We start from the raw sequence: 20,998 nt of genomic DNA, 5'->3' as shown, positions 1-20,998 counted from the left end.
CCACAGTGTAATGACTCCATGGAGAAGTTATACTTTCTGTTTACAACACCCAAAGCATTATGGGTATATTAACTGACAATTTAGGTACAGCAGCGGATGGCAGTAGCAAGGAGGGAAAGGTCAGTACTCTCATAGTAGTTATTTCAGTGAGATGGAACAATTTGTGAAAGGTCACTGTTTGAAATCTGACTGAGAAAATGTAAACCAGTTCTCATTTTTATACTTGTTTTGTTTTTGGAGGCAACTTTGTGCTGTGTTCGGCGCATTCTCTGTGCCAGTCTGTGCGTCATGTACTCACGGCCTCGGTGTGCACGGGGTGCACAGCGAAGAGCAGTGCTGTGATGAAGGCCAGGCGGCAGTCTTCAAATGCACAGCGTTCACACGTGTGCATGAGCAGGCAGGTTACAGCGCAGTGCAAACACACGTTGACGATGTGGAAACAGAGAGGCGTCATGCCGTGCAGCAGGATGTTCAACCTGACAGACAGACAGAGAAAATATTCAACACTGTTGGATAAGACAGGAGCTGTTATGACTTCTGTGTTAAAGTGTGAATCTGTTGAGTAAAACATATGATTCAAACCCACAAAAACAGACTGATGGACAGTAGCATACAGTCAGTGTCATTTATTTTCCCATGAAGCCTAATCATATGAAGACAAAAAAGGGTCAACCTTATCAAAACCAATCACTCAGCTACATACTGCTGTGGATTTACTGAGGGAATATCTGAAGTAAATTACCTTTTACATTTGCTGAATTAAGTGATTGTTTAATAATCCTGAACAGAATCTCAATCCATTTTCCGCAGTTCCATGAATTTGAAATAAAAAGAGCGTGATCGTTTGAGAGAAAAATGTCGGATTCCGACACCAAATCACACCCTGCTTAAGATCTTCCAGCAGCTAATCCCTCAATGAGGAATAACAGTGAAAAATGCAATTTTCACCTATAATGAACAACCTGAGAGCAGCAGTACTTAGGTTCAGGTTCCACCATTCATTCTATAATAGATTATGCATTTTTCAACACTTAAAAATATAGTGTCAGTATCTCTTCTCTTTTCTTAACACGACTGAATGGAAAAAGGGTGGAAGCTTAACATATTCATATAGTCTACCTCTAAGGTAAGGCTTTGCAAAGCAGAATAAAACCAACCAGGGAGAACTAAACAGAACATGGCCTCACAACTGAACTCCTTATCTCTGATTGTAATTAGTTCTAATAGGGTCCACTATGAGCCCTTATCCAGTCCAAGTGATGAAGGAGACTCTGGCCTCCACTGTCCCTCTTCTATTATCAATTCAATGAGTATGACTGGTAAAACCTGCTTGAGCTTGCAGAAAGAGCTTTAACCCTCACCATTATCTCACTGTGACCTTAGTTGATGCTGATCTGCCTTCAGAGCTGACGCTGCAATGAAGGGCCATGGATAAATTTACCAGGAGGCCCGGTCAGGGTCTCGACCCATCCACAGTGTGAAGGCTTCAGAGAAATTTTAATTTCTCCTTTTAAGGCATTTTAGCTGATGTGCTTATCCACAGAGACTTACAATGCGGGAGCAGGTCGGGGTTTAATGTCATGTTTCAGGACATTTCGACAGGAAGCATGGCTGCTGGAGAGATCTAATCTGTGACCTTTGTGTAATGTGCTGCCTGTAACTACTCTTAGAAATGAATAACAATAAGTTTGATCCACAACCCTACATGATGCCACATACAAATATGTTATCATGGCTATTATTCTGAATGATATTTGCACTGATTCAATCCACATCATTTTGAAAGACAAAATTACATTCTTTCTCTTACAAATATTTTTTCCCTCCTAAACAATAAAATAAAATGCACTGTTGCTCTGTTCAGTTCGGCAACAGCATTTTTCAATCTGAAGCTTACAGTGGCAATTTACTACTTACTACAAATTGATTAAAGCTACAAAACATTACTGATACACTTTTACTAAACTCCCTTTGTTGCATTACTAAGATAAATACATACAACAAAGGGTTTTTTACCTTATAAAAAGGGACTCTTCTCGTTTTAGATTCAGCAAAACAAAGATCAACAATGAATAATTTAGTAAAACTCAATAATTGTGTTTTTAATGCTGTCATAAACAATTGTTTATAAACACAATTGAGGCATCTATGTCTTTGGCATACAGGGTTCTCCCCAGATGGTGGAACAGCATCGTATACTGCTATACGAGCAAGCATCCGTCCGTCCCCTGCCATCCGTCCCATGATAGCGACCACCCCCCCCGATGACGGTGCGCCGCTACACTAAAAATTTCTGGGGTGAACCCTGGCATATGAGGCAGGAAGTAGGACGCAAGCACAGGAAGTTGTCAGTCTCACCCTAAATTTTCAAAATATTGGCTCCATGACAGTGATGCCAGTGATGGCATAGAGGAAAACATGACATAATTAAGGGATGTAAGACAAAGATGACTTGGTTGGTATTTGGGTAAACAATTCAATCCATTCAACATCCCATAGAACATATCAAAAACAAGCTGTATTTGATTTTTCTTGTTTTTCCTGTCTCAGCTCACACATCTCTGTCTTCTCTCCCTGTATCATGTACCCATCTATCCGTCTGTCACTCACTTTCCACCTCTTTCATCTGTCTGTATTCAGAGTTGCAATGTTTACTGCCTGGATTGCACAATGTGAGGTTGTGCTGAAAATAACAACACCAAGTAAATAGTGTTTAAGGTGAAATATAATGGCTAAATCAAAAATAGTCAAAAACAGCCAATTATACCCTGGAATGTCGGATTTCACAACAAACCTAAATATCCCTGAAGTCCCACCAAAGCTACTTAACTTCCCACTTTTCTATAGAAATACATATTTCCTACTGGCACTGCACTAGTCATTTTGAAATGCAGGCATTATTTTTGTAGATGTGTCGCTAATAATGAGTTTTTTGCATGTGACGCCTTGAAAATGGCAATCGCAAAACCTGACCCACACTATCCAGGTGTCCCACCTGATCGGCACCTGTGTCCGACAAAGTACATTATTGCTGCCAATTGATGGATGGATGGACAGATTGGTGAGGTCACATCCAGTGAGGGAGGCACGAGAGGTGAAGGAGAGATAACGGTGTTCTGCCTCTCTTTGTCTTAGTGACCATGCAGAAACTGCAGCAGCAGCAGGATGATGACTTCCTGTCCTTCACTCTAATATCTCATGCTAGAGACTGGGCCATGACCCAAAGGAAGGTTGCAAGAATACTAAAAATAAGTTGTTGATTCTGCAGAGCATTGCATCAGCAGTTAACAGCAATGGTAATTTGCCTTACCAAATCCCTGTCATATAAATTAGGCTGAATAAAAAACTGCAGGAAACAGACAGACGACTAAAAAACAGGATGAAAATGCATTAGATAAGCTGTTGGATATAGAATAAAGAAAACCTTTGCCTAAACGAAGGGATAATTGATAATTCAATGGCTGGCAAAATGGCAGCATGTTGTGGATTCTTGAACTCAAGGTAATATTTTTTTTCTGACATAGATAAACAGCAATCAGGAAATGAAGCCCTAACATCCCCCTGAGTCCGCATCTCTCAGACAGTATCATCTATCACTTCCTTAACCTTCTTCTTTGTCATTTCTTATTTTTCACTTTCCACCTCCACCTCCCGTTCTTGTCTCTTTCTATTATGTGCTATGATTAAGTCCTCCTCCTCTCATTTACGAGAAGAGCATCCATCACCTATTCTTCCTCCCCTGTCTTGTGTCAGCTGTCCTTGTGTTTCTATTTTAATCGCATGGCCTCTTACTTTCTTCTCTCTCTGTCTCCCCATTTTTCTCTCTCTCCCTATCTCCCTCTGTTTTTTCGCAATAATCACCGTTCAGTTTATGGTGCACATCAGGGCTGAGCTATAAAAAGTGCCTTGAGGCTCCTTTGTTTGTTTTTACTCAATCAGTGTGTGTCCTTCACCTTGATCAGAAAAAGCCATGCAGTGTTCACCAGCACAGAGACGACAATGCTGGACTGACTGCACATTCACCATAGGTTCAAGATTGTGTGCGTGCTTGTGGGTGTGTGTGAGTTCTTGCCCATGTGTAAAGCATGCATACAGAAGTGAGCCCCAGGCCACAGGTGTTTGAGTGCACCCATCTGTTTTTCTGCATGCATAAAGTCCTTCCTCAGATGACTCCAGTAATAGCTTGTAATTTGTTAAATGCAGAGATAAATTCAGCCAGAAATGTCCAGCTTGAGTAAGAGAACAAAGTGAGTCAGCGTTTGAAATGTTATCAGCCTTCTAATGTGAATGAATTTCACAGACTGAGTGACATAAGATACTGTAGTCAGGAACAGGAACGGTTGTACACTGAGGTTCGGGAAACAACTGGAAGTCAGGGATAGGCTGGGTCCAGTTATCAACACTAAACCTAAACAATACACAACTTTGGGGGCCGATGACAGTAACGTTATAGGGAAAAGGTACGTAAAAGATTACAATATTGATATATAAGCCATTATCATTTAAAATGATGGTTATCAAACTCGTGACAAATGTATGTAAAAGAGGCAGGATACTTTACAGTTAAACCAGAAACTCTATAGACCAAATGACATGAGTGCACTGAAACAGTAAACTTCACTTGGAATTTAATAAAACACTATTCCTTTTTTTCTCTAAACTTTTATCTCTTTTATAATCTTTAAACAAAAAAATACAGAAAATTACGGCTTTGATTCACACAATCAGTACTACACTATGGGAGTAAAGATGCATAGATATTAATCATAAATAAGTTACTAAAATTAGAGATGTGAATACTTCAATGTGCCAGCCCTCCATTGACATAAATGCACTATCAATCTCTCAGTGGCCTGATTTTTAAAGCTAATAATTGTTGACTGAGGCTTAGCCTGGCTGCTAATTCTGCACGTCTCCAAATCTCGTATAAAGTTAAAGTTCAGCACAAGACTCTCGCATTACTTTAATGAGAGTTAGAGATCGCTGACACGGTTGCACAGCGCACCATTAAGTCTAAGGTTTGGGAGATGTGTGGATTCCAAAAAGTGCAGGAAAACTGGACAAAAGTTTGGTCATTTGTGATCATTAAGCTCACTTGTAGCACAATGGACTCACCTGGAGTATGTAGGCAACAAGAGTATTAGATGCTGGTCCCACTTGCACGACAAAGACAAGGACACAAATGTCAGACACTTTCTCCTGCTACAGCTCTGTAAAGGTCTAAAGTAATGGTGAGGTAATCATTTCATATTTCTCACCCCTAAGTGTCATTGAGGTACCTGGGCCTGACTGTGTCATGTCAAAAACATTTCTGTCTGTGTCTACTGCAAAATTCATAATCATGATTATTACTCACAGTAAGTGAGTAGAAGACAAAACTGATTTGGGTTAGAATACAATAGCATCATTATCCTCAACATTTAGGTTTTTATTTTATTTTCTTTAATCAATGTTCAATGTGAAACAAGCAATTAATTGTACATATTTATAATTCAATGTATTCAGTGTTTAACATAAAGCCATTTGATTGGTTCTGTTGCAGTTTGTTATCTATTAATTCTGACAATAAATAATTGTATTTTATAAATTATAATTAACCCTCTGGTTTGTTTTGGATTTTGCCCTGAGGAGAATAGTCTTAAAACTGTAAATTTAACATTTTCATGTCATGTCATTGTCCGTAACCGCTTATCCCTTTCCATGGGGTCGCGGGGTGTTGCTGCTGGAGCCAATCCCAGCTTTGTCTCAGGGCGAGGGCAGGGTACTCCCTGGATAAGTTGCCAGCTCATCGCAGGGCCCTCACTGATGAGCAATGTGGGGTTCAGTATCTTGCTCAAGGACACTTCGACATGCAGCGCAGCCCTGCCCGGAGCCGGGATTTTAACTAGCGACCTTTCGATCACTAGTCGACCTGCTCTACCCGCTGAGCTACAGCCGCCCCAACATTATCATTATTGTTAAATATATATCATGATAATTATCGACATTAATCAATATAAAAAAACATATTGTTTTAACAACCATATCGCCTATCTCCTGAGGAGCACCAAAAGCATTTTTTGAAGAAACTATGCATATACTGTGTTCTGCCTGGTCTATGCCAAAAGACCCACTTGACAATGGAACAGACACTGGTGAGCCAGACCACCTCCTCCTCTAGCTCTCTCAATCGCATCAGTTGCCCTGCCTATCACCATGTTGGTAGATTCTGGTACTAACGACAGCTTCACTCAGCCCTGGTCCAGCAAGCTTCTATTTCTGTTGTGCCACTCGATGACCCCAAGACAGTCAGTGCTCTGGATTGCTGGCAAACTATTTGCTAAGGTCACCCATCGCACAGTCCTGGTAACTCTCCTCATCAGCAATCATTGATGCCTAGACAACATGAAAAACAAGGTAAAAAACAAATACCCTCTCCCTCGAATGATGGGTCAATCAAGGAAGAATCTTACACTTGGTCTGCATTCATGGGTGTCCCCTCACCCACCCACCTTCACCTTGGTCTCCAGATGCTGAGTCAGCTTTTCTCAGGCTGTTTCAATTATACCCTCTCCTACCGCCCTGGTTCCTGAAATGGCAAACCTCACCAGATCCTGGTTCTGGTCGTGTCAACCCACCTGTTTGTACCCGAGGTGGTACATTCTCAAGTATGTCAGTGGGGACATTCATCCAAATTAACATGTGTGGCAGTCCTTCTGTATGGCACTAGGGACACCTTTAAGGCAAGAACACACCGGCCCAATCGTTGGATGTCTGAAGAGTTTGGAGAGACTCGGACGAGGTCAGGAACAAATATGTTTGGTGTGTTCAGCTGTGCTGGAAGCTTTCAGAGCCACGCGGATGTTGTCTGCTCCGATTCAACATGCAAAGTCTGGGGAGGTTGGCTGTCGGCCGTCTGAGCCATTGGACTCTCTGATAGGCGGTGTGCTAGCGAATCAGCATGGTGTGTGGGAGGGGCGTAATATTGTGTGCGCATTGTTTTTCTGTGCACTCCGTTCTGTCATTCACTGTTTTCATGTTTTGGAGTACTGGCACAACTAGCTGTTTTGTCTGTTCAGGACGAATTAATCTGTGTTCGTTGGGTAATGCCTGGCTGCATGTTTAGTATGCAGCTGTTTTTGTCTGAAATAGTTAAGTTTCGTCTTGATCGAAAGTAAAGAGAGTTGCATGCATAAACCTCACCTCCAGCGTCTTTTTTATACACTAGCGGTAGCATTAGTTGCGCAAGCGCAGAATGCTACTGTGGAGCTGGCAGCAAGTCGAAGCGGTGTGTTCAATGCAACTTTTCTGCCAAATGGGTCAGACAAGAGGCAACGGAGTGGTCGGATAAAGGCAGTTGGCTGTTGGTTTGAGTCTAGGCGGTGTGTGGGGGCCTTTAGTCTACTGTGCGGTTACTATGCCCTATCTAATGGACAGACCAAATGTACTCACCAGAACCTGGAAGCTACCCCATGCTGCATGACCTCAAGACATCCTTCCTCTTGATTCACCTTCCACTTCTGGGTCGAATGTTTGCACAGCTCCCTCAATGGCACAGCAATTGGCATGACCCCCTTCATGGCAGCCTCAGGCTTTCAACCCCTCTGTTCAACATAGGAGGCAAGGCCCTCCCCTCAATTCAAGCACATTTAACTCATTGTAAGGTCTGACAAACCACACATTTCACCCTGACTCACTTCTCTTGGCGCAGCCAACGCCTGGTGAACCCCCATGGCATTCCCCTGCTCCCCAGTACCAGCCCTGCAGCTGTTCTTCTCAAGTTGCCTGATCTCTCTGTGTCCACCGTTTCACGTCTCTCAGTTTAAAGGCAGGAACGCACTGGTCCAACCATTGGACGTCTAAAGCATTTGGGAGACTCAGACGAGGTGGGGAACAAATATGTTTGTGTGTTCAGCTGCGTTGGAAGCTTTCGGAGCCGCATGGACAGTGCCTGCTCCGATTCAACATGCAAAGTCTGAGGGGGTCTGAGCCATTGGATTCTCTGATTGGTGGTGTGCTATCGAATCAGCACGGTGTGTGGGAGGGGTGGAATACTGTGTGTGCTATGTTTTTCTATGCACTCCGTTCCGTCATTTCCTGTTTTCATGAGGCGCCACCCACTTATTGCATCTTGCACAAGCGCAGAACATACATGCTACTATGGAGCTGGCAGCACGTCAAAGCGGTGTGTTCAATGCAACTTTTCTGCTGAACCGGTCAGACATGAGGCAACGGAGTGGTCAGATAAAGGCAGTTGGCTGTTGGTTTCAGTCTGGGCGGTGTGTGGGGGGCTTAAGCCTGTTTCCACAAGTGACCTGAGGTGCCAGCGATTCCTTGTGTTCAATAAATTTACCTTTCAAATCTGCTCCATGTTAGGCATCAACGTTTGGGTTCACCTGTTAACCACTATAATTGTAACAGTACATATAGTATATTGATGGGAGCGTACAAAAATACAGAGGTTAAGGAAACAAAGTAAATAATTTATGATTAATGACTGAGTTAATGGAATATACTTTTTTATTATGCTTATTTGTTGAACTAATTTAACTTTTTTTGTTTTTAATCAATTAATTAATTGATCAGTATCAAAAAGAGGGCATAATGAGTCCTTTCAGTATGTATATATTTTTTGTGTGTTCCAGTGGTTCTTTAGATAAAATATTACAAAAATAGAAATAAACTTATACTATAATATACACCTGGTGAAAAATGGGACAATTTATTTTTGTTGTTAATGTCCACCACTAGGTGGGGCTATAATCAAGGAAAGTGTGTTTATGCTTATAACTCCTACATACTTTGTACACCTTTCACTGAATTGTGCTGAATCTTGTGATATAGGCCACGCCCATTTATGTATACATTTTTTTGTCGCAAATTCGCGAAATTTCGTAAACCCACTTTTTGGAACTCCTTCGAGGCAATTTCACCGATTTGCATCAAAATTTGCACACAGCATCTGTGGACCCTCCTGACAAAAAGCTATTAAAATAATTTTGATATTCCAAAGAATACTCAAGTTATCAAATAACAGCTTCCTGCAGATTTTGTTCCAAACAGGAAATGTTGCATATCTCCACATTGGTGTGTCCAAATGACATGACACCCAGGTTCCTACTTCCCCATGAGACCCTAAGGCTCTGTGCAAAATTCCAGGCACTCTTTAAATTTAAGTATTTTATATCCCGACAGTGGTTGCTTGTATTAACACGAAACTTTACAATTATTGCCCTCCTGATGATATCTGTCAAATGATTTACCAATCCACCACTAGGTGGTGCTCTGGTGCCAGTCTAATTTAATATTTGGCACTGTGCCCACAGCATAACACTGATGTCAATGAAATTCATATGGGTGGTATAGACTGGCCCCTGTAACTCACACACCAAAAATGACAGGTGACACTATTATCAAAACAAAAGCGTTTTGGCTACCAACTCCCACATAATATGTCGCACATTGTTATACCTTATATCTACGTGTTCCCTGAATTCAGCTGAATTGTGTGGTGTAGGCCACGCCCGCTTTTGTGGTAACTTTCCAGTCGCAACAAATGAAAAACTTACTTTTTCAAACTCCTCCTAGACGATTCGACCAATTTGCACCATACTATTCAAAGAATTCTGATAGTCCAAAAAACTCCCAAAATATAAAACAACAAATTCCTGCAAACTGTGTTCAAATCCTCTTCAAAACTCATCGACTTTCAACCTCTTCTTGTACCTCATACTTTGAGCTATAGACCATTCCAACGTTTAAAGAGTCAGAAGACCTTTTACAGTTTTGAAATCATCGCAGTTTCTGTTTTAAGGATTTTTAACTTGTCTTCTGATTTTATTATGGGTGTGTACTGTGTGAGCTAGAATATGTGACATCATCTCTTGAATAGAGAGCAGCTAGAAAAACTGGAGAAAAAATTCTTTTCAGCTTGATTTGGATCCCACATCTTCTTAGAATCAGAATCAGAATTCCTTTAATGTCCCGCAGACGGGAAATTTGTTTGTCACAGTAGCGACAGAAAAATTTCAAAAACAGTTCTGTTTTTGAATTTTTTTGTAATATGTTTCTAAACATATTACAAGAACAGGAACAATAGCATAAATAAGCAATAAAATTCTAAAGGGAATAAAAAAAATAGACATATATACATATTTACATGATATAGTGCAAAAAATTAACAGCAGTTTTTCTTGACACAGACAATATATACATAGAAATGTAGGAAATCTGCTGATGGTCTTATTTCTGATGTAGAACTTATAGTTTTGGTTGTAGAAGCCCTAGAGCAACAAGCACTGGAGCAACTCCCCCATAAGCTTGTTATGTTAATTTTGAGCCTCAATTTCTGGAGAGCAGACGGTACCTGTTTTACCTCTTGCTCTGGTGTCGCTTTTCATTCTACAGAGATAAAACAAGACATAGCAGAGTTCATCAATGTCTCCTGTTACTCAATATATATATATTTTACATATTTTACATATGCCGTTACATTTTTTTTTTTAAATCGCAGGAGTTTGGGAGGCGTTTCCCATTCATTCTCATGGGGACATTTTCAACTTTGGTTATGCTACTCTTATGCTACTACTTTTCAGCTTTTTCAAATAGTCATCTTTCTGCCTTTTTAGCTTCTTCATACATTCAGCTTTATGTTCAGCTTAAGACACGGTTAAGCTATCAAACATTTCACCTTTTTAAGCTCTTTCAGCCCTCTTACTTTTCTGCTTTTCAGCCTTTTCAGCTTTTTCAAATAGTCATCTTTCTGCCTTTTCAGTTTCTTCATACATTCAGCTTTATGTTCAGCTGAAGAAACAGTAAGGCTATCAAACAGTTCACCTTTTTAAGCTGTTTAAACCCTCTTACTTTTCAGCCTCACTGCCTAAAGATGCACACACTATTTCATACCAGAGGAAGCAAGCCATCAAAATATAAAAGGAACAACTTCCTTAACGACTGAATAAATAAATAATAAAATAATGTTGTATGGCAATCATTCTCTACATGTGTTTGTTCATGTTTTACATGGCCATACAACAATGATAGCAATCACATCACATCCATACAGGAGCCCATTTACACTGCCGTTTGAGTGTGGGAATCATGTCTGTGTGAAAGTTTAAGATGCAGAGAGGGAGGACAGTTTTGCTGTGGTTCTGATCCGCCTCCATAGTTTCTCTGAATGCCCCTACCCAAGTAAGCAACAAGGCAACACCTGTCACTCCTGAAGGATCAGCTTCTACTTCATTGTCTCTGGCTATTACTGTGGCACAGCACAAACTCATTAAGCGCTGTTTATGTGTGTGTTTCTGAGAGCAGATGCTCCTGCAGAGCTGTAAGTTTTGCTGCCAGTTCTCAGGAGAAGCATTACGGTGCAAATATTTTCTCCTACAACTATAATACCAGAGGGAACATTGGCATGCAGCAGCTGGAGAGGTTGTAACACTGTTGGGTAATTAGCCTAAGCTTTGAAAATAACACTATCCTACAGCCTGACCACACACACACATGCACAGTCAAGGACACCCAGCTTTCGTTATCTTAAAAGCAGAGTGAGCTGACGTAGCTCCACCTGGGGACTCATTATGTCTGTCAGCAGACCAGCAAATCCCATTCAGTGACACTGCTCCAACATTCTGCTTTTGTTGCTTTTTAGCAGTGGCCAAAGGTTTTGAGAATGACACAAATTATAATTTTCACAAAGTCTGCTGCCTCAGTTTTTATGATGACGGCAATTTGAGTATACTCCAGAATGTTATAAAGAGTGATCAGATGAACTGCAAATAATTGCAAAGTCCCTCTTTTGGTAAATATAATGACATCTGATTTTGATGATGACATTTTTGTGGGGGCGGCTGTAGCTCAGCGGGTAGAGCAGGTCGACTAGTGATTGGAAGGTCGCCGGTTCAAATCCCAGCTCCGGGCAGTGCTGAGCCGCATGTGGAAGTGTCCTTGAGCGAGATACTGAACCCCACATTGCTCACTAGTGAGGGCCCTGCGATGAGCTGGCGACGTATCCAGGGAGTACCCTGCCCTCGCCCTGAGACAAGGCTGGGATTGGCTCCAGCAGCAACACCCTGCGACCCCATGGAAAGGAATGGATGAGCGGTTCGGACAATGACATGACATGACATGACATTATTTTTGTAGGTTTAATATCATGGGCAAATTGAAGTTGCACACAATGAAAGCACTACACCCCAAGTTATCTTGAAATCGATTATTATTGTCATTACTGCTATTTGTATAATTTCTACAAGTCATCGTTTAAGCTGAGTGACTGACATCCTCGTCATCCTATTCTAAGGCTGCAACAGGCGACTCATCAAACCGGGGTGAAGTTAGTTTCAGGTTGGATATTTGGCGGATATTCACTCGGGTCCAGCTGTGACTTTACTGAGGTTTGCCCAGTGTTAGCAGCAGGAGGACGGTTAGCTCACCTCCTAGAGCCTCACTGAATCGCTGGAGACTGATTTAGGGACCCACTGACTTGTGACTTCTTGACTGTTTTTCAAAAATCTCACCAGAAGGTGGGATTTAAAGGGTCATTTTTCAAGATTTTCTTCCAGGGGGGGGCATGCCCCTGGACCCCCCTAGTGTTGCTGGGTTATCAACTCTGAACACAGCTGCTATAAAAAAAAAAAAAATAGGGGAAACACTGTGGTCTAACAATTTTGGACACAAGTGGTTTAAAATACAAGGCAAGAAATTATGACAAATAAAATGCACACCTGGCATAGGAACCTTGTAACTTGGGCAGATACACTGATGAAAAAAACCTGCCTATTTTTCACAACCCAATGTTGGCAAGTATGCTATACTCATTTTCAAATGGAGGGTGTTTATTTCCTATTTTCACTTGATGAATAAGATGTCTCTGTAAGTGGTATTAGAGAAGACTGAAGGTTGAAGTTGCAGGAAATGGCCTCCACTGGTACTTAAAACAGTCAACACACTAGAGCTTATATATATATATATATATATATATATATATGTATATATATATATATATATATGTATATATATATATATATATATATATATATATATATATATATATATATATATATATATATATATATATATATATATATATATATATATATATATATATATATATATATATATATATTTATTTAAAACAGCACCACTATACTACATTATATATATATATATATATATATATATATATATATATATATATATATATATATATATATATATATATATATATATAAAATGTAGTATAGTGGTGCTGTTTTAAATATATATATATATATATATATATATATATATATATATATATATATATATATATATATATATATAATGTAGTATAGTGGTGCTGTTTTAAATATATATATATATATATATATATATATATATATATATATATACATATATATATATATATATATATATATATATATATATATATATATACATATATACATATACATATATATATATATATATATATATATATATATATATATATATATATATATATATATATATATATATATATATATATATATACCAAAACCTACCAAACAGCGAGCAGGAGCGTGAGCAGGAGCGTGAGCAGGAGCATGAGCAGGAGCGTGGCCAAGAGCGGACAGAAGACAGAAAACAATGACCGGACAAGGAGTGAGGGGAACACAGAGACTAAATACACAGACACTAATGACATGACGAGGAACAGGTGAGGAGAGAGAGGAGGAAGGAAGCCAGGTGTGATAATGAGGGGGAGGAGCACAGAGGAACAGACCAGGAGGGAACAAGACAACAGACAGAGGGGAGAACATAGGAGAAACTTAAAGGACATATGAGGGCATGGAAAATCAAAACATGAGACACAAGACATGGAAAAACAAAACACAACACAAGACATGATACAATGATGTAAATCAAATACAAGAAACCAAAAACCAGACACAAGAACAAACAAAAACAGGAGTCATGACAAGATCATTTAGAGGAGAGCTGACATAATTCATGTCAAGTGCCAAACCAGAGGAAGCAGGTAGACGTTCGGACTCAGGCAGTTTGAATTTTGGCGAGTCTCCTCACCACCGGATTAAGAAATCCCTATTTAAATTCCAAGTTTTTAAGCAAACTTTTGTAGGTTTAGGGATCTAACCCTTTATAATGGAGAGCTGATCGAGTGCCTCCTGGACAGGGGTAAAACTCGGAATCTAACAAGGCCACTCCAAAACCTCAGTTCTAGCTTGATTAAGTCATTCCTTTAACACGTTTGATGTGTGTTGGCATCATTGTCCTGTCGGAACACCCAACTGCCCCCAAGGGCCAATCTTCTGGCTGATGATTTTAGAATTTCCTGAAGACTTTGGAAATAAATCTCTTTCTACATTATTCTTTATTCATTATTCTTGTTATTATGACTTTCTTTTAGGGCTGGGTGATAAAACCATCTCAATCATTTTCACAATAAAATTTTCCACAATAATGATGATACATTTATGACATATATTTCCAATCGCACAGCAGAGAAACAAATGCATGTGGCTGATGCATGTTTCTGGCCCCTTCCACTCACAACAACTCACAGTGACCACCTGTCTGTCTAGCTGATACAAGAAAATGACTGGCAAAGATGAAGAAATTGAACCGAAGAAAAGCCAAAACTACTTTGGATATTTGGAAATAGTTCGGAGAAATAGTCTGACAAAGGAGAGACCGACATTAGGTGAAAATGTTTAGGTGACCATCATCATCTCCACAGGTACTGTCCCAAACAGTACTCCAAAATTACGAGTTTGCACTATCATGCTAGCATCAGCCTCCCCGCAAGTAACCAACAAACCACTGTAGAAGCAGAACCCGCTGTTTTTTCTAGTCAAACTTCACTTCGACAACCAGCAATCTCCACTGCTTTTACTGCCACTGACCCATATGAGAAGAAATCAAAGGAATTCAAAGACATAACCAGTGTGATTACGTAGTGTACCACTAAAGATATGATGCCCATAAGCACAGTTCATAAAAAGGGATTCAAGAAGCTAATGACTGTCATAGTCGAAGAACACGCTGCAAAACATCAGTCCCTCACCTGTATGCAGAGTGGAGAGTAAAGGTGGAGCAGCAGCTCAGAGATGATTTGTGGTCTGGTGGCATGTCTGAACCACATCAGGTCTTACATAACAGGAGGCTAATGAAGCTGAACTGAACGACTACCTGCAAGCTCAAGAGTATGTGCAATACTCAAAGAATACAGCAGGAAAATCATCCTCAACTTTTAACTTTTTATTATCTTTTGATATCAATTTTCAGTTCAGTATACTACCTCTAAAATGTTTGAGATATGTTTAAAACAAGCCATTTTTTTTTACATATTAATCATTTTATTAATTCAGTGTTTAACAGAAAGCCATTTGGTTGGTTGGTTCTGTTGAATGTTTGGCTTCTATTCATTTTGACAATAAATAATATAATGTAATGTATTTAATAATAACCACAATGAGAATGCTCTTAAAACTGTCAATTCAACATAACAATTAAATATATCATGATAATTATCGACACCAATCAATATTAAAAAAAACATATCGTGATAACACTTTTAGCCATATTGCCAAGACAGTAGGTATAGTGTTTTTGGGGTTGAAGGCCTCACCTTCTCTCCAACAAACATATTCAGTCAGAAGGTCAGAGATTTTGTCAGTCATAGTACAAAAACAGGATAAAAAATAGCTTAGAGAAATGCTCTGGCATACCATCTCAGTCAGGAATTATATATGAAGGAATCATGAAATATACTTTTTTAAGAGCTGCTGATTTAAAGAAATCCAACTAAAAACATGTGATGGTGGTTGACAGATTAAAGGAGCTACAAACTGGGGTCACCAAGTCCTAATCTGGCCCAGGGCACCAATATACCACCGGCCCTGCTCTGACAGTGCTGTCAGCAGCCGACATGACAGACTCTCCATGGTGCGCTGGGATTTTTATACTGAACTATGAGCAGGATGAATACTTTTACTTTTTGTAACTATGTGAAAAATCATCTTTGTTTAATCTCCATATTCCAAATAATGTTTTTATTGAGCATTAAAATCTGATTTCACTGATAAAATCCTGAGTGAGGTACATCATAATGATACACTTGTCTATAAAATTCAAACAAACGAAACAGCGGTTTATGACTGTGGTTTCAATGCGGCACGTTTCCCAAAATGCATCATCCATCATCATCGTCACGAGAGAGTCATAATCGATCATAATATTCTTGACAGTGACATAGTTAGTCTGTTCACCAAAGCAAAGTTTGAAGATTGTTGAAATATGTGTCAGGATTGGTCTTATTGCAGCAGAAAGTATTGTGATGGTTGAGACACACATGCAGTGTGCAGATGGTCAAAAATGATGACCAGAAGATTTTTTTTTGTCTCCAAGGTGAGTTTCCTTGTTTTATTGTTATTTCAATTAGGTTTTTTGTTCACAATTAAGCATTATCAGGGATAAATGTGTATGTGCTTGGTTTTGACTGTATCAGAGGCACAGTCATAAAAAAATAATATTTTAAATACTCTAATAAAATATTTGATCTTTAAGAGTCAACCTCACACATTTGATGTTTTACAGATTACTCTTTAGCTCGCAAGAGTTGAACAAGGCCAAAAAAGTCTCTGTGATCAAGTCTCAGAGTCATGCTAGCTGCTCAATGAGGGTTAATTGTAGTAACAAGTGGATTTCCCTGTTGTGGGATAAATTAAGTGTAGCTAATCCAATCTAATCTATCTAATCTAAATGCAAACATCATCATATTTACATTCTCAAAATGACAATGCCAGCTTTGCAGGTGTGCTCATCTGTTCAGAGTTTAGCATGTTAACATTTCCTAATTAGCTCATTTAAGTATGCAAGTTGATGAATATTTTGTTAGTTTTGCAGGTATTTCGGACTTACAAAAATGTCCCTACACTTGGGATAATAAGATAAGAAAACTGCACAGTGATTACTGTAGCATTAGGTTAGATTGCTCACATATTTGAAGGAGACCAAAGTAGACATCAATGTTGTGGAAATTTTGATTTTACTGTTTTTTTAACAAATGTTTCTTTGTTAAAAATAAGTTTCATTAATGCTAATGTGTATTTCAAACACATTTGATTTTTTTTAAAGATGAGAACTTGTTATCAAACGATAACCCAAATGATAATTTGCCAGAACCCCTAGGGGTCACAAACCCTAAAATGAAGAGTGCCAAATGCAAAGTCAAGGGATCAAGGGATGTCAAGTTGTAACAATTCATCCTGAGTGGAGCATAATGGTACCAAATGTCATGGCAATCCATTCACAAGTGTCAGACATTTAGTCAGGATCACCAAAGTGATTAGGATACATCACCTGTGGACTGTGAGAGAACAATATAGTGAGATATGCACAAAATTAAAGGGTCATATTTAAGACACATGTTAATGTGACATTTAGTGGACAGCAGTATAGTAACAGAATGTACCTTATAACTTTTCAAGCCAACAATGTTTGCAACATTTGTATTATTGTATTTAAGAGCAACTTGCATGTTTTTGAGAATGTACTGAAATGTTTCTTGTTTTTATTCTACTGTGACCTCTTCTTCATATCCTATGACCTCTGTGGGCCATAACCCCAGTGTCCTGGGGTATCTATATAACATTCCATATACAAGACAAGATACTACCTATGTTTGTGACCTTGAGCTGGATGGCATCATCAAGTGTGACATGGCGGCATTGTATGCAACAAGTAAGCTTCTTGGTCATATCAGGACAAGATATTTATCAGTTCCTTACTTTGAAAATAGGAATATGATTTTGAACTGGACCCATGTCTAATTCAACAAAAGAATTCAAAGGTATCAACTGGTGTCTCAACATTAGCCTTCATATAAGAACATTGCCTAAAATAGAGCCAAATTGATGGATCAGTATAAGCATATCTTTCAGCCAATAAGTAACTAACTGCACACATACCTCAGTATAGAAGCAGCACGGATGAGGTTAGAAACAGTGTTGCTCTCCGCAAGGAAACTGGTAGTTTTATATTGGCTGAGGGTTATCAAACCCTGTGCATTTGCTCACCTATGGTATTGAATTCTAACATACTAGTATTATTATATTCAATGTTTCATGTCTGTCCAAACAAATCAGTTGTGAAACTACAATAAAACATTTGTTCAACCCAAAAAGTCACTGCAACTGATAATAGTAACTGTATAATACCATAAATAGTGATATGGTAAAACGGTTTTATCATTTGAGATGGTGATCAATATATCATATCATTAATACTAATATCATTACTGAATTACCTTTGTGGATCAGCCTCAGAACTACAGCTGCTGATGGGTCTCAGCCTGAGTAAAATTTGGAAATAGATCAGGAACTATCTTGTCAAAGCATGAGTAATCACAAATCTGACCACACTCTTCTCATTAGCACTTGACGGTTTTAATTAGTCTCAGTTTGACGCAACACAAAAATGTTTAGATCTGATGATAGAAAGCTAAGGAGTAGGAATCAAAGAGAAACTTGATTCAATTAATGAGGTGTTGCTCACGACACTGAAAGTATTACCATTCAGCGATTCTGTGATAATCTCCACATCACGACATCTGTCAAACTGAAGATTACAGTAACCCCTTAAAAAGCAAAGTGCAGGAATTATGTAAATGTTCATTGCATCATGGCATCAGTTCCACAGAATCTCCCACGAAGTCAGATGAAACAAAAAGTGCACATGGTCTCTAGCTGAGTGCCTCTGTATCACACACACACACCTTGATGCAACTTGTCCATGTGCACTAGTGCCATCATTACAATGCAAACAACCATCAAATGCCATAAAACAGAACAGCTCTGGATGTAAAATGTAACTGGCTCACCAGATCACTGACCCTTTGACTGTTTTAAGTTTAAACCAGGCTCATGTTGTCTGTCACCGTTTCCCCATCTTCTCAACAAGAAGAGTGAATAAACACGCCATGAGCAAAAGTAAAGCCACCTCAGACCTACATATGTGACCTTACTCTCTTACGCTGCATCCTCGATTGAATTGTGTTACGAAAAGAAATTAGAGAGCTGACAGTCTTGGAGCCTCCGTCTTTCTGGCTCTGTTTCACTCTACTTTTGCATCAGCATAGCTCAGCACTGGCTCGTTTCTCTTCATTTAGGAACAATGTCTGGGCGGCCCTCTTTTCTCCCCATGCAATCACTGAAACATAATATAATTTAGAACACAATCCCACCCTGTTCTGGATGCTCGCCTAGTTCCTCCGACAGAAAATCCAGCGCCAAAAGGAGCACATCAGACCCGCCCTCCCGGAGCACAGCAGCCCGCGTTTCCTTTTGGCAAGCACAACTTTTACATCGAATCCAACTCCACTGCCATGTTAGAGGCAGATGTTGGGGGGGCGGGGTAACGGAATTCCCTTAATACCTCAACCTGACGTGACATCAAGGCAGTAGTGCGGGCCTGAGGACGAGGACTGGGATGTGCTGGGACAAGCTGTGTGTGCAGCTGTCCAGCAGTGAAACCTTCCTGCTTTTCCTGCCTCAGTAACTCCTTCAGACAGAGGCAGAGCCTTGAACCGGTAACACACCTCCACAGTGTTCTTGTCACAGCCTAACTGTTACTCCCTCCTCTGTAGTTATCTGGTGTTTCTGGCTCAACTATTTCGCTTGTATTATTACCCTGACGTTAACCCTGCGGCTGCAACAGCTTCTTTCCATCAGGGAACAACTCTATGACGTCAGCCTTAATTACACGTTGATAAAGCTTTCACGCAGCAGTTAGCGAAGGCACAGTCACCCCGGGCTAACATCATCAACACTTTATTAAACGAGCACCAAGTGTTCGTTCCCGGTGGAGAGAGCAGAGTTGGGACAGCGGGAGAACTTACTTGAAGGTGAGGATGCACAGCGGTCTGTAGGACTTGTGGCTCGTATTGTCCGCCATTCTCTTGCCCCAGAAGTCGTTGCTGAAGATGTTTCTGAGGCTGGAGCCCGGTCGGACGTCCGGGTTGTTGATGATAGCCCAAACATCGTCGTGCACCAACTCCCCGTGGAGAGAGTTGCTGTAGCACAGTGCGCACAGGGCGGCCAGCACGGCGTAGCGACCCGCAGCCCACACCGCCTCCGGCCGGATGGTCAGCCGCGGCGGATGGTGGGCTTTCTTCTCCCGCCCCGGCGCTGTCATGTCGGGCCTGGCTTTTCCCGCGGCTCCGCTGGGCTGAGGATGAAACTGGGGGATACATCCATTCCGCCTGGCAGGTAGCGGCTGTGTGTGCTGTGGACTGCGGGGACGGTGTGCAAGTCTTATGCTGCGTCCATGATCGGTCGGGAAACGTCACTTGCTGATGTTTTATTGTAATCGTGCATGTTTCTATTAAAATAAATATATGTTTAAAGCGAATGTTAAACCTTCTTTATTGTATTGTATTGTACTAGGCAATTACTTTAACAGCAGTTCCTATATTGGACATTTGAATGAGTGACTGATTTGCTATTATTGTGGCTATGAAGATGGAAAGTGTTCTGTAATAGTACTGACATATTATGAAAAAAAAACAACTAAAAACTAAAAACAAAAACAACGTTATCCTGTCATACAGCAAAAATTGACTGGGACTGGGACTCGGTTCTGTTATGATTTGCCTTTTGGAAATTATTTAGAGATAATGAAAATAATTAAGGGACGAATATTTATGTGAGGTTGTAATGATAGAAATAGAATTAATACGTGTTACTACTGGATTAAAGGAATCGTTTAGTCAGAAGAATTGGGTGTACGAGTTTTTGTGCAGTACCAGAACGCAACATCAGCTCTAAGAGCCCGCCTATGGACGCATGCGCAGAGGGACACTGCCAGTCCGGGCCGACAGTAACTTCATCTGCAGAAAATCAATGCTGCTTGGCGGAAACTGCACTAATGCATAGTCGCGAGGGCACATATGTGACCTTATCCTGCGCACACACGCATCATGAGCTGACGAGTCTGACCGAAGAGAGGAGGAGCA

At 40.1% G+C, this 20,998-nt stretch overlaps 1 protein-coding gene across 2 annotated transcripts in view; it reads right to left on the bottom strand.

Moving 5' to 3' along the window:
- Positions 1-20,720, bottom strand: part of tmtc1 (transmembrane O-mannosyltransferase targeting cadherins 1) — a 181,158-nt gene extending 160,438 nt beyond the window's left edge. The window contains exons 1-2 of one of the 2 annotated variants that reach the window (XM_037122112.1): positions 19,883-20,720; positions 299-476 (exon numbers count right to left, since the gene is read on the bottom strand). In XM_037122112.1, the coding sequence (XP_036978007.1) occupies positions 299-476; positions 19,883-20,178 (474 nt within the window). In that variant the 5' untranslated portion in view covers positions 20,179-20,720. The remainder of the gene's footprint in view (positions 1-298; positions 477-19,882) is intronic. The other variant, XM_037122113.1, reaches the window with a different exon arrangement.
- Between the last annotated feature and the right edge of the window lie 278 nt (positions 20,721-20,998).

This window comes from Acanthopagrus latus, chromosome 14 (assembly GCF_904848185.1).
Source record: "Acanthopagrus latus isolate v.2019 chromosome 14, fAcaLat1.1, whole genome shotgun sequence".
In the NCBI taxonomy this organism is placed as follows: domain Eukaryota; kingdom Metazoa; phylum Chordata; class Actinopteri; order Spariformes; family Sparidae; genus Acanthopagrus; species Acanthopagrus latus.
This window is presented reverse-complemented; position numbering and strand designations above follow the sequence as displayed.